The sequence below is a fragment of the Marmota marmota genome, unplaced genomic scaffold, assembly GCF_001458135.2.
Source record: "Marmota marmota marmota unplaced genomic scaffold, marMar, whole genome shotgun sequence".
Taxonomy (NCBI): domain Eukaryota; kingdom Metazoa; phylum Chordata; class Mammalia; order Rodentia; family Sciuridae; genus Marmota; species Marmota marmota.
Window position 1 is genome coordinate 38,401,332 of NW_025999977.1, and position 23,332 is coordinate 38,424,663.

Here is a 23,332-nt window from a genome sequence, read left to right on the forward strand (position 1 = left end):
CAGTAAGCAGCCACAGCACCTGGCTCTCCTGTTTACAATACCTGTTGCCACTCATGGAAACCAGGGCTTTTAAGAAAACATCTGATTCTAGGTCTAGAAAAGAAACATTTTGTTGTGCCATGTCTTTGAGGATCAAAAGGACTCGGGAGGGGCTCTCACTTACCAAAGATCTGACAACTTGAGCTTCTACAGAGTAATAATTGTGATTAGGGCAACTTTAGAAGATGATAAAGAACTAATCCCATATCTTGAAAATTGTTTGTAAGGAGAAAGAATTGAGCATTGGTAGTATCTTTCCTATGTGACTGGAGTAACGGAATTGAAATGAGAGCAAGTATCCTTTATAAATGTATTCCAGTTTATAAATTAGGATAAAAAAGGGCTGGGGATGTGGCTCAAGCGGTAGCGCGCTCGCCTGGCATGTGTGCGGCCCGGGTTCGATCCTCAGCACCACATACAAACAAAGATGTTGTGTCCGCCGAAAAAACTAAAAAATAAATATTGAAATTCTCATTCTCTCTCTCTCTCTCTCTCTCTCTCTCAAAAAAAAATTAGGATAAAAAGATATAATTAAAATAGCATAGTTTTACAGCTCCTGATTAATAAATGGACCTGTACTCCTGATGAAAGAACCCCACCTAAAGTCTTGCAAAGAGACCCAGCTGGGAATTTGCAGGAGAAAGGCACATGTTGAATTGTGCCATGGGATTGCAATCAGCAAAATCCAGAGAAAAGATATAGACCATGTGGTCCAGAGTCTTCAAAAGATAAAATAAGGAACAGAGGTAGAAGAGGATTCTATAGGTTTAAAGAAACAATTTCTTTTTTTTAAATTTTAATGGTCAAGATTAACGACTATACCTAGGGGTGATGCACATTTGGGTAATAAAACTACTGAGAAATGCAAGGAAGTGATTATGAGAGAAGCCAGGAGACAATTCCTTTTAGGAGTAAGGAAGGCACTGAAAATGGAGAGGCCATTGAGGGTCTTATGAAGTCAGGGGCAATGTTCTGTTTCTTGACCTGGGCAGTGGCTAAATGGGTATTTGCTTTTTAATGACCCACTAAGTATGTTTTACATTTGCTTTGTGCACCTTTCTTTGTGCTTTGTTTTAAAATTAAAAGGTTAAATTTTCTCTCATCACTGAGGGGTCCCATATTGTCCTGCCATTAAATAGAACCAGTTTCATTCTCAAGTGCATACTTACAGAAATTGATTTCTTTCTTTTTTTGCACTTGCAACAGAACAAAGGAATAAAACAAGACTTTTAAAACCAAAGGTATTTATTATAATAATATTTACCAGGGCGTCTGATTCTATAGTATTCCTTTGGTGGTTTTGAGTTGCCTATCTAATTATAGAGCCAATATCAGATTAGATTGTGAAGAAAGGCACATCACTCTATTATTTAAAGAGTTGAGATAGGTGGTAGAGATGTTTTGACCCCACTACGATCACCTTATTTTCATTTTGCTCTGGAAGTTCCCACTGACCAAAGATGTGACAACTTGAGTTTCTACAGGATAATAATTGTGATTAATTAAAACCCAAAAATATGTTTAAATTCACGAATTCTTAATGATACACAAGTAATTATTTGGGCAATTTTAGAAGATGATGGAGAAGTAATTCCATATCTAATAAGAGAACAATTGAATATTACCATGTATAAAAAAAGTCACTTTCCAATTTGTGTTAGTCAGTTTTTTGTTGCTGTGACCAAAAGACCTGACAAGAACGTGAGACAATTCCTTTCAAGAGTAAGGAAGGAGCTGAGATTGGAGAGGCCATTGAAGGTGTTATGAAGTCACAGGCAAAGTGACTTAGAAGTCTCAGTCTATAGTTGGCTGCCTCCATTCTCTAGCCTGAGGTGAGGCAGAACATCATGGCAGAAGGATATGGCAGAGAAAAGCTGCTCAACTCTCTCTCTGCTCAACCAGAAACAGAGAGAGAGAAGAAGGACTAGGGACAATATGTAATTCCCAAGGGCACCCCCAGTTCCTACAACCATGCTCCACAGTTACCATCAGTAATCCATTTAAATTATTAATCCATTAAATAGATGAATCCATTGGTTAGGTTATAGGTCACATAATTTAATCATTTCACTTCTGAAGGTTGCTATATTGCCTAACATGGGGGAGGGATTTGTTTGGGGGAAGGGGGCACACCTCATATCCAAACCATAATACAATCTATGCCAAAGAATGGTGTCATATACATTTATGGATGGGTGACTGATTATATTTACTTGGATTTTGATCTGATTGTTATTCAATAAGGTTTGGGGTACCAATCAAAATGGTTCAGTATGTCATAACTTTCAAGAAGTTTAGCTCAGTCGTTGGTTATAGACAAAATTGAATTCCATGGATCAGAATCAAAATGGTGTAAATTATCCACATGAAACACTGAGTGCTTTTCTTTGGTACAACACTTACAGACCTTCAACACGAGGCAGATCCTTATTGTGGTGATTAATAGTGATAGTTGAAAACTTATTTTCCTTTGTACCATGCTTTATTTCTTTGCATTGAATCGAGTAGATGAGATGGCTTAGCAACAGTAATAAAACCAGTACAATCGCTTTCTAGCCCGGTTTTTTTTTTTTTTTAACATTGTGCTGTATATTACTAATTGATTTGTTTCTTCTTGAAGGGCTCTGCAGTGTACTTAAAATGAAACCCAGTGCTTAATGTATTTTTTCTTTACTCAGCTGTCTATAACCAATCAGTATTTTCATGTGCGGGGGTTCTTTTATACAATTTAGGTGTGAATGAGCACTAAACTACACTTGCAGTGTGTGGTGCTTTGTAGAACAGAATAAAGCCATTCCTTTTTTCTTTTCATAAATGACTTTTAATAAAATAGGGATTCATTTGTTTAAGTAAGAGAAAAAGGAAGGGGCAGATTTCTCCCTTCCCTGCCCCCAATCCGGGCTCCTCTCTGAGGGCCATTTGATTCTCGTGTGGCTCCACAGAGCTTCAGGGGCCAATGAGGACCCTCTGCAGGGGAAATGTGGAGACCCTTGTAACCTTAGATTGACAGCTCAGCATCAAGCCTGCCTCAGTGCTGGTCTCAGTGGGACTTTAATCTCCCTAAAAACCAGAGTGTTGCCCTGTTGCTTGTGGTGCAGTTCCTCTTTCTTATCTCTCTCTGCTTCCTGACCTTGTGAACATTCCAGTCACTGGATTTCCCTTTTGATACCAGCTGGCTCCCAGTGGCCTCTTGGAGAATTGACCCTGACCATCTCTTTTCCTGGGCTGGTTCTCTTGACCTATTGATGCCCACACTCCACTAAGCTAAATTACTACTGGGGCCACCGTGGGGCTTTCTAGGGTTGAGGGTCCATCCACCACAGTACCCTGGCCAGACCCTTCATGGTGACTTGCCTACTGTCTGTGCCCGAGCAACCTTGGTTTAGTCTGTCCTGGCTTGAAATGAGCTCAGGGATTGAAAAGGAAGAAACATATCATTTAGAAAAGTTCGTGGGGACTTCCCCATAATCCTAGCACTATTTTTATCCTTGAACTCGGCTTGACAAAAAAATCTGCATTTAATCCCTGCCTTAACCAATTATCCACTCACTGCATACGCTACAGAACAAGCTCTCAGCTGCTCTGAACTTGAATTAAAGGGAATACTATAACTTTGCCTTCAGCTATACAAAGTTTCAGAACGTTTAAAGGCATTTAATACATGTATAAAAGCACAGAGCCTGACTTACTTGGGAGGGGGGCAGTAAATATTGAGAGGTTTTGCCCCCTTCATGGGTGGATTTACCTCTTAGGTATCTAAGGTCCAGCCCCTACACACACCCAGAAGGAAAAAAAGCAGCTTCCACCTGCACATCAAAGCTCACCTTGGTCTCTCCTATACCCCAAGATATTTGATAACTCTCCTGCCTCTCACCTGCCTGCTTCGGTCCATAGGTTGTGTCCAAAGCCTTCTACTCTTGTGACAGTGCTGAAAATTCACCTAGCTCCTGCCTACCCTCTCATGGTTCTAACCTACCTTAGCCTAGAGCTGATCTTGTACCTGCCAGAACTGCTAGGTCCTTCCTGCTTCCACCATCCCCTCTTCCAGATTGTTTCCTGTGGAACTTTACTAGGCCCACAATGCCACCAGGCTCAGAGCCATAGTCCAACCCTTGGGCAAGGATCTGGAAAATATTAAAGTCTATTCCAAGCAAGCACCTTCACAGAGACTCTAGAAATAAAGCAGAATAGCAATTATCCTCACAGGTACCCACTGTTCTAGTTGACCCATCTTTAAAAAAAAAAAAAAAAACACAGATTTCTAGCGTTAAGGAAGTTCCTAAGAAAGACATGGGAGATCAGGGACTCATGTAAGGATAATCTGAATAGGATGGAAGTCTTCAAGGCAGAAAGGAGAAGGAGTAATTCTCAATTTTGGCCCCTTCTTCAATGCTGACACGCTCAGAAAAACCACTTGCTCTATCCAGAATGTTCTTTCTTCATCTGGACAAAGAGGTAGATGGGACTAGTCTCTAAATCTGATTGACTATCAGGTTCTCTTGGAAAGGTTTTTTACATAAAACAGGTATTGCCTTCCCATCCCCACCCAGAACTACTGAATCTGGATTTCCAGGTATCTGTATTTTGAAGGTTCTTAAATGGTTTGGGAACCGCTGATTTTGTGATTTTTTTTTAAGGTCCCATCTTTCTGTGACATTCTATGAGATTTCAGACAAAATGAATGAAGGTAGCCAAAGGGAAGAAGCTTGAACAAGACACGAGAAGCAGGATAGCCCTTGCAGAAGGAGTAATAAACTCAAACTCCATACTCCGAAGAAGTGGTGCTGGTGGGAAACATAAATTGATTCCAAACAAAATTGGGCAGATTTATGTGGGTCAGAGCCATCCAAGAGAGCAGGGAGCACCTCCATGCCTCAAAGGCTACTGGGAGCGCAGATTTCTGGCTGGATGAATCATGAGCCTGACCGGGGATGGCAAATTCTCTGTTCCCATGAAATCCACTTTAGAAAGACTTTCCTCTCTGGGCCTTTCCATCAGAAATCACTGAAAATAAAAACAAAATTTTGTGTAGAGAAACCACCTGAGACTACTATACATCCATTGAACTGGGAAAATACTGGTCCCTTTATTGAGAAATAGCCCTAGAGTCCCTCCTTTATGGGATGGGGGCATAAATCTTGAGATTGGGTGTCTGCTTCCCACAGTGAACATGAAGTTACACACTTTTTAAACTATATTCATTAGGCATCTCTAATGCTGAATGACCCTTTGCCTAGATCATCTTTTCACTTTCACAGAAAGCCTAAGCTAATCTCCATTTGTTCAGGTTAGAAAATTGAGGCTCAGAGAGGTAATATAATCTAACCCAGGTCACACAGCAGGTCAGGGGCAAAATCCAGGATGAGAAAAATTGGCACAGCTGAATCTAGAGCCCATGCCCCTCTTCCTGTCTCACCAGATGTCCTACCTGGCCAAAACACAGAAGCCTAGTATTCCTAGGAATGTCTCAAAACCTTCTGAGCAATGTTAGTTCAGCTAGATTGAAGCTAAAAGTGGGTCCCACTGAAGGCTGTCTTCCCCCAGCCAACTCTTGAGAAATAAAATTTTTTTTTAAATACACACACACACACACACACACAAACTCTTTTATTTCCATGATTGAATTAATCAAATAAATCACCATGCTTCTGTCCTCAGGTAGATGAGGCTACTCCAGAACCAGGCCATTTGCTATAGATGTAGATGGGTCTGCAGAATAGGCTTCGGGTTGGAGATAATGGGAGAGGTAGATTTATCAACTCACTTTCAGAACTTTTCTTTTTCTCCCAGCCCCACTGAGTTGAAATCCCCAGGTGCTGCTGGCATGGGATCCATATTCACAGAACCTCCCTCTGACCCCATTTCCAGTTGTCAGGGACAACACCAGTCCTGGATACAGATAGGTGCCATTGATACAAGTCAGAGTTTTAGAGTTTGGGACTTCACGATGGCTTTCCTATCCCTCTGATTCTTTTAACATGTCAATCCAGCCCCAGATGAAGGAACTAGATCAAGGTCTCATAATCAGCAGTTGATGAGACTGTCCCCAAACCCAGGTGCTCTTGCTGATTTCCAAGCCATGGTCCATCCACTTCACACCGTTAGCACAGCCTGCAGGTGGAATTTAGGCTCTGGTAAAGGTAAAAAGGCAACTGGCCAACAATGTTCTGCTAAAATACATTTTGTAAAGAGTTAGGCCTTTGAACTATTAAGACTGCCCCCTTTATAACACAAATAGATCAGAAAATTAACCATTAGCCATATATAAAAAAGGTAAATGGACTCACTACCTCCCAGTCCTTGAAATTATTTTCAGAAGTCAAACAGACCATTCATTTGATAAAAATGAATCACGAGTGCTGTGTTGGATAGCTGTAAGTATTGGAGCCCCAGTGGAACTTCATGCTTCTGACCTTGGGGCCAGGGCCCTCTCACAAAAGCCTACCACAACTGGCCCAGTTTTCAAATTATCAATCCTGCCCAGCATAATCTCAATCTGTTTGTTTATAATTGGCAACCCCAATTAATCTCTTTTATGTTCATCACTAAATTAGTTCAAAGTCTTCAATTTTTTTCACTTTAATGTTTTAGTGAACAAAGCTATGTATACTTAAATTAATGCTTCCATCATTTCCTGTGGGTACAATTTGACCTAATCTCTCTTTAAAGAAAAATAATCTTGACAATCTGATAATGAGATTTTTTTTCTTTTAAGTAAAAATAATTTATCAAGAATACATTTTTAAAAGTTTTTCTAAGTTGTTAAAAAAATAAAGAAAGAAAGAAAGAAAACTATGCTAGAATTGTGGCCAAAAAGAGATCTGAAAACTCCCCAAGGTCTGGCCTGGCTCAAAGGTAGAAAGTTTGAAAGGAAATAGCTCAGTGGTTGGTAATGAGATGATGGGGGAGGGTTTGTGCTGAGTGTTCCTGCAATGCCCCCAGAAAGCCATCCAAGGATATTGGGCAAGGACAGAGCTCACCATGAAGTAGCCTTAGGAGAAAAAAGGCAAAATTTGACAAATTTGACCCGTTTTTTCTTTCTTTCTTTCTTTCTTTTTTAATACTCTCTTTTGCATACAGAACCTGAAAGCTACTCTCATTACATTTCTAAGTCCAACTTGGTTTTAATAAGGAAGTTGAGGCCTGACGTTCAGGGTCTGTTACCAAGTGTCTGACAGACAGAGCCATAGCCAGGAGTGGGAGACTTCCTGCTCCCACCTGTCCTGGGTGCCTGGGCCAATGGTGGGGTCATGGAGCTAGTACTATGTCTAATTTCTATTTTCTGTCTTCTCAAAGCTACAAGGTTCCTATATGCACATGCCAAGCCTTTAGTAGCAGGTTAGCGACAGTGATAGTAGATCAGATGGAGCGCCTATAGTTTGCCCATCTCTGTGCTGGACTCTATGAGAGACCAGGAGAATTCTAGGTCAGGTCCATGTCTGTGCCACATAAAAGGACACTTTACTCCCTCCTCAGATGGCCCATAGCACAGTATTACCTGGATCTTTCTATGGCTTTTTTCCCCTGGCACATAGTAAGCTCAAGAGAAATTTCCAGTTTGAATGGCTGATCAGTGTTTCTTGACTCAACCATGATACCATCTTGGAATGCATGTTTGAACCTATTGAGCTGACTACTTGGAGACAGTCCAGAGAGGCCTATGAAGAAAGCCAGGCCAGGCCAAGTGAGTGACTATCTCTCCTTTTGTGCCACAGTTCACTGGCTGTTCACCACATGCGGGGCCAGCGGACCCCATGGCCCCACGCAGGCCCAGTGCAACAATGCCTACCAGAACTCCAACCAGAGTGTGTTGGTAGGGAGTGAAGGGCCCCTGAAGGGCATCCAGATCTGGAAAGTGCCAGCCACTGACACCTACAGGTATGTATGGGAGAGGGGGAGGCCGGGGGGCAGACCCATTTCCCTGAAGAGGATTGGAGTCCTGCCTGTGGATGCATGTCCCTGAGGTGCCTAAGCATGCCAAGGTTCAAGGGCCACAGATGGCAGCCTGCAGTAAGGTGTAAGGGCTGGAGATCAAATCTGGCTCAAACACTGTTGTGGAGATGATAGGCATGCATTAGCTAGTTATATAAATATTACTAATAATTATAATTACAATGGACTGTCCTTTGAATACTACTTGATGTTCTTCAGATGAGACAAGGTATGTAAAAATATTTGGAAAACAAAAATACTATGCACACAAAAGCTGATGCTCTTGTGCTTGTCCTTATCCTCTCCTGGACCTTCACTGTTTGCATGTAAAGCAAGCCATTCCCTGATGCTCATCTTCACCCCAATCCCAACTCCACAGTTTTCCACCAGGGCAAAGCCAGGCAGAAGGAGGCCTGATTTCCCTGTGCTACCTTGAGGCCACGGCACTAAGCAAAGCTTGTGGTGAGAGAAGAGGGCTGACTCCGCATGTCTGGGTGGGTTTGGGGAATCGGAATTTCCACCTAGTTGCCAGGTGGTACCGATGCCGCCTTTGAGAGCCTCTAAGTTCCTTCAGACCTGGGACTTAGTCAAGCCTGTGTAGTCCTTATCCAGGCTCTATGACGTCAGCAGGGCCCACACAACAGCCCCAACAGGGCCCACACAGTATCCCTCCAGTCACATCGTCTAGAATCAGCCTCCAACCTCAGACATCTGAAGTGTGGCCTCACTGCAGCCTGCTCCACCCAGCCCTACACCGCTGGGCTAGCCAGGAAGCATCCTCACTGTAAGTGTTGGCGCCTGATGGTGCTCTCCTTCCCCTCCCGCAGCTCCTCCCCATGTTCCAGGACAGGGGCTTCTCAGGTTTCTCTGTTTTCTCTCTCCAATTTAAGGGTGTTTTGTGATATCCTGATTCCTTGGCAAGTGTATTCTGGGGAGAGCCCTAAGTGCTTTTTAAGTGACATTCTGGGCAGGAACATAATAACAAGGTTTGACTGCAATCAGGTTAGCTGTTTCGGGTCCCACCCACCCTCAATAAATGTCCCAAAGACCTAGTAAGTACACCCAGCAAAGCCAGACCTCCCCTTCCTGCCCAGAAGAACCTCTCTGTGTCCCAGAGCAGGGAGGAAAGGATTCCTGGGGAGGGTTGATGAAAAGCTTGTTGAGAATCCACCTTGTATTTCTCCTGCTTTGAGCAGTGAGGTGAGTGGCACTGTTGCTGCTGATACCCTCATGCTTTCATATGAGAAAACTGGAGTCAGAGAACCTCAGCTCCAGATCTAAGACCACACAGTGACAGAGCTGGCATTTAAACCCAGGGCCTCCGGCTTAGAGTCTGTGCTCCTTGCACTGACACCCACATCTGGACTCTGAGAGGCACACAGAGGCTAGGAGGGACAGGAAAGAAGATTAGGCGTAGGAACATCTACAGCCCACCTCCAGAAAGCCTCTGGAAATGAGAGCCTAGGAAGAGAAGCCAAACCACCTGAAGGGAGCAGTAAAGTAGGCGGAGCCCCATCGTCCCCTCCCAGCCCAGGGCATTTCCAGAGCCAGATGGGAATCAGCCAGGGACAAAATATCAAGACTTCCCTGCTGCTTCTCCCACAGAAGTTCACAGTCAGGAGATGCCTGACCTGGGGTCCTCTTGGGCTTCAGTCCCCCTAGACATGGGGCCCACTTCCATATTTAGAAGAGGCTCTGCCCATTACTATGCAGCAGCAGAGCGCTGGCCCCGACCCAGCTGCTTATGACGATGATGCACCCAGCAAAAAGCCTCCTTGCGGGAGGAGCGCCTCCCCGGTGGGCAGAGAACTCAGCAAGGACAGCAGCAGGCAGCTGCAGAGGCATTTCCAGGGACAGACCCATTCCATAAGCATTAGCTCCTGACTGTCCTGTTTCTGATGACTTGAGTCTGACTTCTTCAGATGGGCTCTGGGTTTTGAAAGATTTGGCCTGCCAGAGGAACTAAACTTATTAAATAATAATTAACTCACTTTCCCATGTATTATTAATCACAGCCTTATTAAGCCTAGTCAGGTTTCTGATCCACATGAAGTGCCACAGAATTGCCATGCTGCATTGATATAACCCCAGCTAACACTGGAGAACCGTTTCTACCCTCCCTTTGAAATTGAGACTATCTCGTAGTCCCTAGCATTGACGGGTGTTTGCGTAATTGATAATTTATACAAGGAGCTGTTCTTCTATTGAAACAGGTGTTTTTAGTCAGCTTTTGTGACAGAAGACATAACAAGCACAACTTAGGGGAGGGAAAGTCTACTTTGGCTCACTGTTTCAGAGGTTCAGCCCGTGGTCGGCTCACGGCATCACTCTGGGCCTAACGTGAGGCAGAACTTCGCAGCAGAAGGGCCTGGCTAAGAAAACTGCTCAGTTCATGCCCATCCAGGAGCAGAGAGAGTTCTGCTCGCCAGGGACAAAATATAAACCTCAAAGACACACGGCCAGTGACCTGTTTCCTCCAGACACACCCAACCTGCCTACAGTTACCACCCATTCAAGTGGCCCTGTGATGTCTCCACTGGTCGTGGAGGTGAGGGGAAGGGGGCTAACACTTACCAAACACCACATGCCAGGGTGGGTGGGGCCTCCATTGCCTGGGCTTCCTCTGGATGTATGTGGGTGAAAGCACCCTCCACTCTTAAGTGGACCCATCTCCCACCTTCTTACTCATTTGCCCACCACAAAGGAGGAGGCCCAGAAAGCGGGAGCTGAAGGAGGGGCTGGGAAGAGTAGAGCCAGGGCTCCTCCTCTTCTCCCCCACCTTGCCTCTGCCTCTATCAAAACAGCAAGGGGTGAGGGGGTCATATTCCATGCAAGCCCCCTGCCCTGGTGTCAGTACTTGTTCCCCTCCTGTTGTGCAAATCTCAGTGAACCACAATAATTACCTGTCTGGAGCCTGTGCCTGACCCCAAGTTTACCAAAGTGAGTGAGAGCCAGCCCCAGCCCCAGCCCCAGAGGAGCGGCAGCCCTGGGGACGGTGGACTTGGGGACAAGCATTTCCATGTGATGGAGAAGAAAGAAAATGGATGTTGACTCAAAGTACCACTGTCAGAGGCCAGGGGAGGCATTTCTCCCAGTCTTAGTAGGTGAAGAGCTTCCTCGAGGAGCCAGAAGCCAGAGTCCCATCTGACGGCAGTAAGAGTGGTCTCCAAGGAGGCGGGGGGTCGGGGGGACGGAAGGAGCAGGGTGGCAGGTGCCTGCTGTGGTCCTGCAGGGAGTGGGCCAGGCTGGGGCCAGGCCACTGGAGCCTGGCTTCCCAGATGCCTTTAGCTCCCTCTGGTGACTGCGGGAGGTGGGGGGGACAGAAAGGAGCCCCAGGCCGGCAGAGCAGGTTCCAGGCTAGAGAGAAAGGGACCACAGCAGGGCAGGGAATCCCGGATGGAGAGGAGAGGGCAGGGCCCGGAGGACTGGGAGGCGGGGGACTGGGATTTGAGAACTGAGTGGATAGGTGTGCAACACTCAGGACAGCACCCACATTTCTGGCTTGGGGGGTGCAGGGAGCAAGGAGAGTGAGTATCAGCCACTCTTCTAAGGAGCTTGATGGAGAAGGGAAGGCAAGGGTTGGGCACATGTGACAGGCACCTGGTTAAGGGGGACTTCTGAGCCAAGTTGTTCTGCAGGAGACAATGTCCTGAGTGTGCCTGAGGAGGTGGGTGGTGCACGAGGGTGAGGGTGGGAGGCCACCAGTGCCCACAGAGAGCGTGGATTAGAGAGCCTGTGCTGGAGGGCGGGGAGATGGCAAGAACCTTAGCCTCATCTTAGAATGGAGATGGACATTTAGAGGGGCATTTAGAGAGAGTGTGGAGTGCCCACAGAGAGGCAATCGCTCAGCTGATCACCCGTGCCTCTTGCTCTTTCTGAGTCCCCCCGTCCCTCCAGCCCCCTGTCCTTCCTGCCTGCCTGCCTCTGTAGACTTCAGCACCCCTAACCCCCGCCCCCTCCACAGACCACACATAAAAACATTTGTCAAACACGGCCCACAGCTCCTGTTGGCAGTTCTCACACGGGGCAGTCACTCTTCACACATAACGTACAGGGGCCCCAGAGCCCAGCTGGAGCCAGCTGACCCAGGCCACAGCTGTTCCTGCTGGTCTCCATCAGTGACATTCATTTCCTTACCTGGCTCCAGGGACCAGCGTGTGCAGCTGGATAACCGTAATTCAACCCAATCCACAAACAACCATGGACACACACACACACACACACACACACACAGGCACTGAGCTGCGGGATGCCTACTGTGTGCTGAGCACTGAACCATGGGGCTCCTACTGTGGGCCAGGCACTGAGTAGGTACCACAGGACTCGAGGACATGACTGAGACTCCAGAGTCTCATGGTCTCTGGAAAGACCACAGGGCAGGAAAGTTCCGTAGCAGCCCACAACGCCCATCAAGCTCTGGACACTAGTAGAAGCGATGTCCCAAAGCATGACGAGCTGCCTCAGTCCTTGCACAAGGGAGCCCTCGCCATGAAGAGCCCAGAGCAGGCAGGGGCAGAGGCAGGGGGTCAGGCCAAGATCAACGAGCTGTCAGCAGGACAGAGTTAGAGGTCACTGAGGTCCCTTCCAGCTCTGCACTGTCAGGAAGGTGCTGAGGAAAGAATAGACCAGACCAAGTGCCCAGCTCATAGATACATTAGGAACAGGACCCAGTGACCCCTGAGGAGCACACACCTCCCCAACAGGCCCCTCTAACACCAACCCCCAGGGGTGTCTCCTGATGGCCCAAGTGACCCATTTGGATGGTATGACTGTACATTGGATCAGAAATTCCCTGCCGCCCAGTCCCTGGCCACACTGGCAGGCCCCCCGGTGGTTCTGAGGTCAGGCCAGCCAGATCTTAGCATCCTGATTTCACAGATGGGGAAATTGAGACTGAGGAGGGAGGGACACGGCCCCAGCAACAGTTGGGAGTCAGAGCCCTGAGGTCTCTCTTGGCCACACCCCGGTCCACCCAAAGGTGGTACAGGAGGGAAATGGGGTGCTCTGTGTTCCCCTGAGTGGGGGCTCTCTCCTCCCTCTCCTAAGTGGGTACAAAAGCCACCAACATGCTGCACACCAGCTGTGCTGTCATTTCCAGATCCGGCAGGCAGTTGCTTTGATTTGCTGCTAATTCTTTATTTAAAAAAGATTCACAACTCAATTACATCAGGTAACAATAGCTCACAGTCAATAATACAAAATGCAAACCCAATAAACATGCATTCTGACCAGGGGACATGGATTTAGATGAGGGGGAAAAAAAAACAAAAAAATTACAGCGTCAACTCTTTGAGAGCAGGATCTTGTAATTTCCAGTAAATTGGAATCACTGCAAGTCATTTTCCCCACTTGAGTGGCAGGTATATTAATTTCTTGTCATTTGTCAACCATCAAAAATAAATTGTTTGCAAGGGTCCGGGAGAGCACTTCAGAGATTTGGGCTGCAGTTGTTATTCTGACGTGAGTGTGATGTTATTATCAGGGTTTGGGGTCTTCAAAAATGCTAAGACTGGCTTGTGCTTCCCAGGCTGTGTACAGGGTGGGTCCCAGGGGAAACTGTACAGCCTTGACCCAGATCTCCTTGGCCACACTCTGGTCCACTTCCTGCCCCCTTCTCGTTGGTTTTCCTCCTTCTGCCTCCCAGAAGCCACCCCAAGGAGAGGAGTGGACAGGCTCACTATCAGGAGTGTGGCTATCATTTGTCACTCTCTGGTTGCCCTCTAGGCACTGAATTAGGTCTTTATAGGAATTCTCTCATTTGCTTCTCACAACTATTTTTTAAGGAATTATTATCTCCCATTTGTATGCAGGGAAATTTGGGGGCTCAGAGAGGGTAAATAAGTTGGCCAAGGTCACACAGCTAGTGAGTAAGCCCGGCAGGGCCTGAGCCAGGGAGAGACAATCAAGGCATCTCAGGCACATTTCAGGAGATTCTGGCTCCCAGGGTCATCAGTGCCGGTGAGCACCCGGAAGGAGGGGCTACAATGGTCTCACCTGCTCTTGGTTCAAGTAGCAGAGCTTGGATTTGGATCCAGGTCTGTCTGCATTGTCACCCTTTTTTTACTCTGGCGCACCCCATTCCCAAACAGATCAGTCCTACAGTAGCAACCAAAAGCTTCCAAAGGAAGGAAGCTCTACATAGTGGAATTTCAGGCTTCAGGGGCTGATGAGGGAGCCACCCCTTCCCAGGACACCAGCAGTTAGTCCAGGCGGTCAGCTGCCTACTCCCATGACGTAAGCCAGTCCCTAGTCCAGGGTGGGAGCCTGGGGCTGAGGCTACCACCCGGCAAAGTAAACTCTGGGCACTGACACCTGATTGCCAAGTTCTACTGTCAGCTCTAGAATACGTGGAGCTGACTCCAGCCCAGAGACCTCCATCGTGAACCATCTGCACCCTTTTCAAATCAACTATTTACCCCATACGTGAGGCAGGGTTATGACCTTATTTCCTTCCTTGGTAGTAGAAGCTGAGGTTCTGAGAGGTTGACCAAGTTGCCGCAGGTCACACAGCTCCACAGCTAGGGGCTATAACAAGCATGTGACTCAGAGCTCCCGGCTCTTTGCAGCCTACCCCACTGCCAAGAGCCAGGTCAAGTCCTAGGAGGGAGCTGCCTTTCCAATTTGGTTAAGGGGTAGAAGAAATAGAAAAGATTTAGTGGGGGGAAAAAAAGGAGTCAAGAACAAGTCTCAAATATAATAATAATTTGACTAAATTTAAACATATGAAAGAGTTCAGAATGATTCATAATACATGCAGATTGATGCAAATGGATATGCAAATGAGACAGAAAGGAATTAACAGGGTAAAGCTTACCTTTCAGCCATAAGTAGGAGTGGGCAGGATAAGGACATAGGTAGAAGTCTTCCAAGCAAAGCACATCTTCAAATTGAAATGACTCTTTTATCAGCCTGGCCCAGCCCCCGGAGTAGTGAGCAGGGAGTCCAGGTCCCATTTCTGTCCTGAGACTGCACATTCTCTGGAAGCCACACCGCCAACCCCCGTTTCCCGCCTTCTACCAAAATCTTTCCTTTTCCTCAGCCTGTCAGCTCTGTCCATCTCTAGTGGGTCAGAGGGGACTTGAGGGTCGAAGGGAATTAGAATGAGCTGGTGTCTTCTCAGGCCTTCATCTTTATCCGTCCACATCAGCCTCCTAGGAGCATACGGGAGAGGAGATGGCCTCTATAGGAAGGGAGATGTGTGGGTCTAGACCAGAGTCTGCCAGTGGCCAGCTCTGTGAGTTATTTAATCCCTCTGAGCCTCAGTCTCCTCATCTGTCAAATGAGAGTAATACCCTCTCCTATTTATGGCTCTTGAGATGACCTACACATGTCAGCATGCATGCTGCCCACATAGTAGAGGATGTGCTCCCTCTCCAAACCTACAACCCCATCTTCCCCATTCCAGCTGCCTGCTGCAGCCAGACTTCCCAGAGGCTCCCTGTGTCTTCACTTCCGGTCACACAAACCTGACTCCTACCCTCCACCCCTTTCTACTTGTCTGACAGATGGGGAGCCATCTGTCAGCCCCACCGTGAAGCCAACCTCAGTCCTCCACCCCACCCCAGCCCCACAACCAGCAAAGGTCCTGGCACCCGGCACATCCTCCGGATCCCTCCTGGGCCTGATCACCTGACAACCCACACTTTGCAAAGAGACTCGCAGCATCGTGAGGCTTTCGTGTCATTGTCTCTTCTTGATGTTGAATGGTCAAGTGAGTCTGGGAAATAATATGAGATTCTTCTTTTGTGGTAGAAGAGGACCTAATGGTCCTCTCTGACCTTGAAGCCCCAGAATGCCCTCCACTTTGCCTTTTCCAATAGCCACCCCATGGTGAAATTCTCTTCTCTCTTCTCATAACTAGGACCGTGTCCCCAGTTTCTTGGTTAGTTTTTCAAGGATCTGGAGCCCATCTCAGGTCTCTGATCCATACAACCTGATACTGTTCCTGACATTCAATAAGCTCCAATTGGTTTCTGAGCACCTGCCAGGCCCCTGGACTGGGCATGAGGTTCTCTGTTTGCATTCCATCAAGAAGGCAGGTCCTCACCTGCCACATGGCTGAGGTCTCCAGTCTCTAGGCTCAGCTCTGCGGTAGAAAGCAGAGGACTCTGCCTTGGAGGAGGCCCTTCCCATGCCCAGATCATGGGAATGTCCTAGAACTGTCTATGAAGGAGCCGCTGTATGCCCACATGGGCAACACTGCCTTGTATCTCTTCCTAGTCGTTCATAAAGGACCTTGGATCTGAAGGGATGGGATCATGCAAATCCTCCCTCTCCCTGGCAGCTGGTCTCTGGGGAGCCATCTGTTGGCATATGTTAGCTGGTACACTAGCTGTCTTCCAGACCTGCTGCTCTTCTGACACGGTTCACAGACCGAGTCTTTGTCCCCCAGCCTTGCTTGACTTCATCTCAACAGTCTTAGAGGCAGCAGACACAATCCCACGTCCCCATGCTCTGTTTCTATTTTCTTCGTGACTGGTTGTTTGTTGTCTGCACACAGATTGCTCCAGAAGGAGTTACTGACAGGACAAGTAAACAGTCTGTGCTCATAAACATGTTCTCCTCTGCCTCTGCCGTGGAACCTCCTTCATTCGGGACCCTGCGGGGTGACTGCAAAACTTTGCACAAAGCCAGCTGCTATTCCAGCCACTCATGCTGCTGATAACAAGTACTCACTGGGGGCCTATTTTGTGGCAGCTACAATTCTTAGACAACCTGTCTGCCTTCCTTTTATCTTCATAACGTGTGTGGCTTAGGAGGGAGCTTTTCTTCTTGTCCCCATTCTACTGATGAGGAACAGAGAGATTAAGTTACTTATCCAAGGTCTTATGAGTCTTTTGATCTTGGACTGGGAAATCCAAAATGGCAAAGGCTTAGGTATTTGAGAAGTCATCACCCCGACCTTATTCTGTGTGTGTGTCCCCTCCTTCTCCCTCTGTCTCTTCACACCTTTCCAGATTCTTCTTTTCCTGGCTCTACATTTCTCTCCTGACAGTGGAGGAAGAATCCCTCCCTACTGGCCTCAGGAGGCTGATGTGGGCAAGAATGCTCAGACATGACCATGGCAGCGATGCCCCTGGAAGCCACTGGGTTGGCAGGAAAGGGGTCAGTCTTCTTTTTGTTGCAGGAGCCAATGTGCTTTGTCCATTGCAGCATCTCAGGCTATGGAGCTGCCGGAGGGAAAGGCGGGAAGAACACCATGATGCGGTCCCATGGCGTGTCTGTGCTGGGCATCTTCACCCTGGAGAAGGACGACATGCTGTACATCCTGGTCGGGCAGCAGGGAGAGGACGCCTGCCCCAGTGTAAGTGCCCAGAGCAGAGGAGGCCTCTTGGAGGACACCAACATCCAGCACACTCCTGCGAGTTCACTTCCAAAAGCTGCAGGACTTGCCCCCAGTTCTGCCTGTAAATGCCCCTCCGCCCCCAGTGTCATGTGGTTGCACAAGAAAGTAGGTGATGTGTGGCTATGGGAGTTTTACATCCCCACGGGGACCAAGACTGAAGCATGGGTTTCATGATTGACCTTTGAAACTGAAGGACTGATTATTCTTCTCTGCAGAAGTATAAGTTGGAGTCATTTCCTGAACCTCCTAGCTAGGGCACTGTTATATTTAATCATGCTATTACAAATAGAAAAATACCAGCTTAAACTTCTTGTTCAGCTCGATATCACAGAGTCGTGGCCACATATAGATGCATATAAATGCACAAAAGAAGTTCTGAAAGATACAGCTAACAGTGGCTACTGCTGAGGACAGGACTAGATTGGGAGGGCTTGATCGATCATGTCTGGGATTGTTACCAAAAAAAGGGATTTTTCACATATTATTCATTATGTGGGTGATTAAAACATAAGCCAAGATCCAGAATAAATACTGTGCAGCCCAGTTCCCACATTTTATAGGTAAGAAAAATGGAGGCCACAGAGGTAAAGGGACTTGTCCCAAGTTACTCACAAAGTGGCCTGGAGCTCAGGGCTCTTATTTTTCCTGTGCCATTTACCTGCCTCAGTTTCTATAGACGTTTCCCCATTCATGCTATAATTCATCCCTGGGCATGCCTCTGTAGTCCCAGAGACAGCCTGACATTGTGTTTCTGACCCTCTCGGGATAGGTGACCAGCTGTCCAAGAGGGAGAACGCCAATAGCAGGAGCTGAGAAAGCCGGGAGTGGCCTAAAATTACCAGGAGGATGAGACAGAGGCAATTAGTTAAGTGCAGCCGTGCAACCCCTGGATGCCCTAGTTGTTACCTCTTGCCTGTCTGTGTTGGGGGCAGGAGACAGGCCCCTGGCCATGCTGGCTGTCTTAGCAGAAACTCAGGATGCTGCAAGGTGGATTGGGCCAGACCCCAGCCTCGCATGAAGTACAGCTTTGCTTGGGGTAGGTGCCCAGGCAGGAGCTGGGTTCCTGTGCCCAGGGAAGCTCCTTCTCCAGGAACATATTAGAAAGTATCCTGGGAGTACAGGTAGGGAAACAGGGTCTATTCACAGCAGGTCAGTTCACAAAATAAATGCAGAGCTCCTAAGAGCCAGGCTGTGACTGAGATTCCTGAGGATGGCAAGAGTAGAGCTCAGCTTTTCTCTCTGTCCCATCCTTCATGAGGTGAAGGCAAAGAGCAGAAGTAAGCCAAGAGGAGCAACCTTCTGTCTGAGAAAGGTCACCACTTCAACTTTTATTTAGCAACTATAATCAGGACTTTCCAACCTGCTATAATATATTAAGTCATTAAATTACAGGCTGCTGTAATTTTCACAGGAATTCATTGAGTGCTAATGCAATTCTTTCATCTAAGCAGAAAGATTGCATTGACTTCAGCAAGGAACTTTTACTTGATTGGATTGTAATCAGTTATGTCTTTTCACGGGAACGTGTCTTTTTTGTTTTAATTCAATTGTAATCCACTTGTTCCTCTGGGTTGCTGCCCTTTATCATTTTTATTAATCAACCTATTTACTCTCAATCTTAGTGGATACACAGGGAGAGTCCCCAGGGCAGGAGGAGGCAATTCTCAGTCAAAGACACAGAGAGCCCCCTCTACTGATTGGGTGGGGCATAGCATGGGCATAAGGGGAAAGTAATTGGTGTACCCTGGTTGCTCCAAGCCTCCTGAGTTGTTGGGAAAGGGAAAAAACATATTTTCAGTTACTATCTCCATCCCTAGTTCTGTCTAGAAAAAAAAAATAGTGTCTAGAGATGATCTTGAAAGAATGAAGTTAACTCTAAGAATTAAACCACAGGATTTGGCAACTTTGCTAGTTCAACTGCACATTTGTGGAGGTCGCTCTTTCCATGTACCTGGCCACCCCTGAGTGTGAAATGGGCTCCAGCAGCTGGAAACCCACCACCACCACCTCACACACACACACACACACACACACACACACTCACTCATTCACTCACTCACACACTCACCTGGCCCCTGCTCCTCCCGTCCTTCCAGACCCAGCAGAAGTTGAAATCAGGCTTCCCCACCAGAGGCACTGCTGGCATTTTAGAGCAGATATTCTTTTGCGGGTGGATCTTCCCAGTGCATTGCAGGATATTTAGCAGCATGCTGGTTCTCTACCCACTTGATGCCAGTAGTGTTCCCCAGAAAGGACAATCCAGGGTTCTATGGGAGCAAAAGCACTGGTCTACGTGTTAAATCCCATGACCACCATCAACCCCCAGGCAAGTATTATGAAAAATCAGCTCATGAGCCAGATAACCCTCGATTCATTCAAATTTATTCCACAAATATGTGTTGAGTACCTACTGTGTGCCAGTCACTATTCTAGGAACTTTGAGGGGGGAAAAAAGTCATTATTCACAAGGAGCTTATGTTCAAGTAGGGGGAGGAGAAAAGTATCTGGGAAAAGAAAGACCAGCAAAGGCCAAGTCCCTGAGGTGGGAGCCTGTCGTATGCCCATGGGAATCAGTTGAGGGAGCAAAGAAAGGGGAGGTAAGAGAGGAGGTCAGGGAAATGGTGCTGAGCAGCCCATTCTAAGGACATGTTCAAGCCATAGGAGGTGTTGAGCAAATAGTGACATAATAGGGTGTGTGTATATCAGAAGACTCACTCTGGCTTCACCATGAAGAGCAGACTGCATGGGCTCAAGGGAGGACTCAGCGCAATGAACCCAAGAGCTATTGCATTAGTCTAGGCAAGATACAAGGGTGACAGTGGAGATGGTAAAAGTGGTTGAATTCTAGGCATATTTTGAATGTAAAATCCAAAAAAGATTTCCTGCTTCATTAGACAAAAAATTGAGAGGGGGGGAAAAAAGAGTCAAGGATTATTCCAAGAACAGAGTGTGGCCACTGGAAGGAGGAAGCTACCATCACCTGAGTTGGGGAATGTGGAAGGAGCACGTTGGGGGCAAGATCTGAAGGTCAATGTCAGTCTACACTGACATGGAGGGCTGTAAGGCGTCAAGGGAGATGCTGGATGGACAACAGGAGGTAGGCCACTGGCAGTCAGGAGAGAGGTCTAGGGTAAAGACATAAAGCTTGGAGAAATCAGCATAAGGCTAAGATGGTTTGAGATTGCCTAGGGTGTGGTACAGGTAGAGAAGAAAATCAAGGAGGGGCCCTGGGGACCAACAGTTAGAGGCTAGGAAAAAGAAGAGAGACCAGCAAAGGATACCAAAAAGGAGAAGTTTGTAAGGTGGGAGAGGATTGGAGGGTGTGGCTCCTGGCAGGCAGGCAGAGAAAGTCTATCAACTCCAGTAAGACACAGGCTGAGAATGGACCATTCCTCACCCCCAACCAATTTAAAAGGGTGTCCTTGGAGCAGGAGCAGTGGAGGATGGGCATGGGTCCCTATTTAGTTAAACAAAAGGCCATCCTCAAACCCCACGGCCCTCTCTTCCTCACCCCAACAGTCTCCAGATTCTGTTCTACTGAAACAGGCATTCCCCCTGACCCCGGGGGGGTGTGGAACCCAATGCTGCCAGCCAAAGAAGAAGAAGAGAGGGAACAGAGTCTGGGGGGTGGGCCTTCTTAGCATTGTTGGTTTAAGCTGGGCAGCACCTTGATTTACAAATGGAGCCAGTCCAGGGATGTGAGGCACCCACCCACACGGCCCAGCAAATCTCTAGCAAGAGCTGTCAGTAACCCAGTGTGGACTCAATATCCTGTGTAGCTGGAAGCCCACACTTCCTCCCTCATACCCTGGACACAGCCTCAGGACACAGCCTGCAGCCCGTGCCTGCCCCAGCCCACCATTAGAATGCTCCCTTCCAGCAGTCTCCCTCCAGCCTGAACAGGGTTACGTATGCATCAGAGAGAGATTGGTTCTCTACAATAGCAATTCAGAGCCTTCCATCCACACTAAATCCACTCTAAAAAATATCAAATTATTTCCATCATTAAATCCAAAATGCCATAAAACAAATTGCATCTCGGCTGTTTATCTGGAAATTTCTCTAGTACTCATTGCTGGCATCCCTGAATGCTTTAGCATAAGGAGTGGCTCAAGATGAATTGCCATGTCCACTGGCTGGTTACACAGCACCACTTGATGGAAATTTGACATTTTATTGGTTTACTTTCTCCAGTAAGTGAAAGAAAAGTCATTTTCCTCCGAGGTCAGGCTGATGCTTGGAGAATTCTTCTGAGCTTTGGTGGCCGACAAGCAGGTGCAGCTATTCTTGAGGCAATACCCTGGTTATGCAGGAATTCCAGGAATCTGCACTACAGAAATTTCCAGCACAATCCCAGAGACTCCTAGACCTCTGATTCCCCGCCAGGAATCTGTGGGGTCCAGAAGTCAGTGCAAATAAAATAATAACGGCAGCCAGCTATCCAGGCCCTGACGTGTGAGACACTCAGCTGGCACCTTACTCACACTGTCCCACCAACCTGTCCTTCATTCCTGTCCCACAATGGAGGACCAAGTCACCCAAGGTGGGTGGTGAGTGCAGAATATCTTCCTGCAAGGTCCCCAGGTAAGACAGAGAGCTCTATGTAGGGCTGTGCCAGGGATTTTTAGAGACAAGAAATGGGACATTAGCTGGAAGGAATGAGAGGTCCGAAGTAGAGAAATTACTTTCCCAAAGATGAGCGGGGAATGAAATCTGAGTCCATCCTTCCTCTGTGTTTGGGGGGATTCGTTTTGCTTTGTTTTTCTTTACTCTTCCCATGATGCTTCAGAACTGCACCTTCTCCAGAACCTTTAGCGGCTCCATTGCCTAAAAGAGGAAACCCAACTCTCCTGATAGCATTCAAGGGCTCCTGCCATGCCCTGTTTTGTACCCTGAGCCCTATCTCACCACACAGGGGCTCACACTCCTCTTCCTGACAGGTCCTCCAGGACCATCTTTCTGTCCTAAAATGGATTTCTCTAAAAGCAAGAAAGTCCTATACTTTAACACCCCGTTTCCCACTTGATTTCTGCTGCTTTCTCCTCCTGGAATAACAAAACTCCCCCGTTCTCTGTGCCAATACCCCCTGTACCCTTCCAGGCCCAAGTATAAGCCACCTCCTGCAGGCAGTCCTCCCTGACCACCAAAAGCAACAAACCTCCTCCTTGCTCTCCTCACTCCTCATAGCATTTTGTATCTAAGCTGACCTTGTGCTCCTTCCCTAACGTGGCCCAGAGTGAAAATTTTGTGTGTATGTGTTTTTTTCTGCTCCACCCAACTGTAAGCTATTTGAAAAGGTTCAGATCCCAACGTTAAGCCTACGAGATTCGTCCGCTGGAAAGTGATGAACCCTGATTTGGGCACAAACCTAACATGCTTTTTGTTTCTACAGACAAACCAATTGATCCAGAAAGTCTGCATCGGGGAGAACAACGTGATCGAAGAAGAAATCCGCGTGAACAGAAGCGTGCACGAGTGGGCAGGAGGAGGAGGAGGTGGGGGGGGAGCCACCTACGTGTTTAAGGTAAGGTCCACTTGGCCAGATTCCCAAGGCAGTGACTTCTGGGCCTCGTGGGGTTGTCACCTCGGGACAGCACTGGGACGGAAAGCCCTGAGGTACTCTATCCCCCTAGAAAGATGAGGAGCTGAGACCTAAAGGAAAATGGGCCCTGTCTGTCCCAGCTCTCCTCTTACTATTGGTCAGCTCAGGTTCACCAGTGCTTTGCCACCCCGCCTCAGGGCTCCAAGAAGGTCCTCTGCCCTCTTGGGCCAGCTGTCTGTCCTAAGGTTGACCTTTCAGATATCATCTGAGCCAACCAGAAGCAAAACTCTGGGAATTTCTGCCATGGGACGGTGAGGCTGAGGGTTTGATTTTGAACGTGGGGTCAGAGCCAGAGATGCTGAAGAGTGGAGAGGAAGGGGAGAGAAGAAGAACTGCTTCTAATCACCAGCACCCAGAGGTCCAAGGCTAGTCTGAGAAGCTTCAGGAAAGGGACTAGGATAAGTGGCCTCCAA

At 47.5% G+C, this 23,332-nt stretch overlaps 1 protein-coding gene across 1 annotated transcript in view; it reads left to right on the forward strand.

Annotated features, from left to right (window-relative positions):
* The window catches only part of Alk (ALK receptor tyrosine kinase), a 647,823-nt gene that overhangs the window by 591,951 nt on the left and 32,540 nt on the right, over positions 1 to 23,332 (forward strand). Inside the window, exons 13-15 of the mRNA XM_015479804.2 lie at positions 7,755 to 7,917; positions 17,125 to 17,275; positions 22,710 to 22,841. Of these exons, the coding sequence (XP_015335290.1) occupies positions 7,755 to 7,917; positions 17,125 to 17,275; positions 22,710 to 22,841 (446 nt within the window). The remainder of the gene's footprint in view (positions 1 to 7,754; positions 7,918 to 17,124; positions 17,276 to 22,709; positions 22,842 to 23,332) is intronic.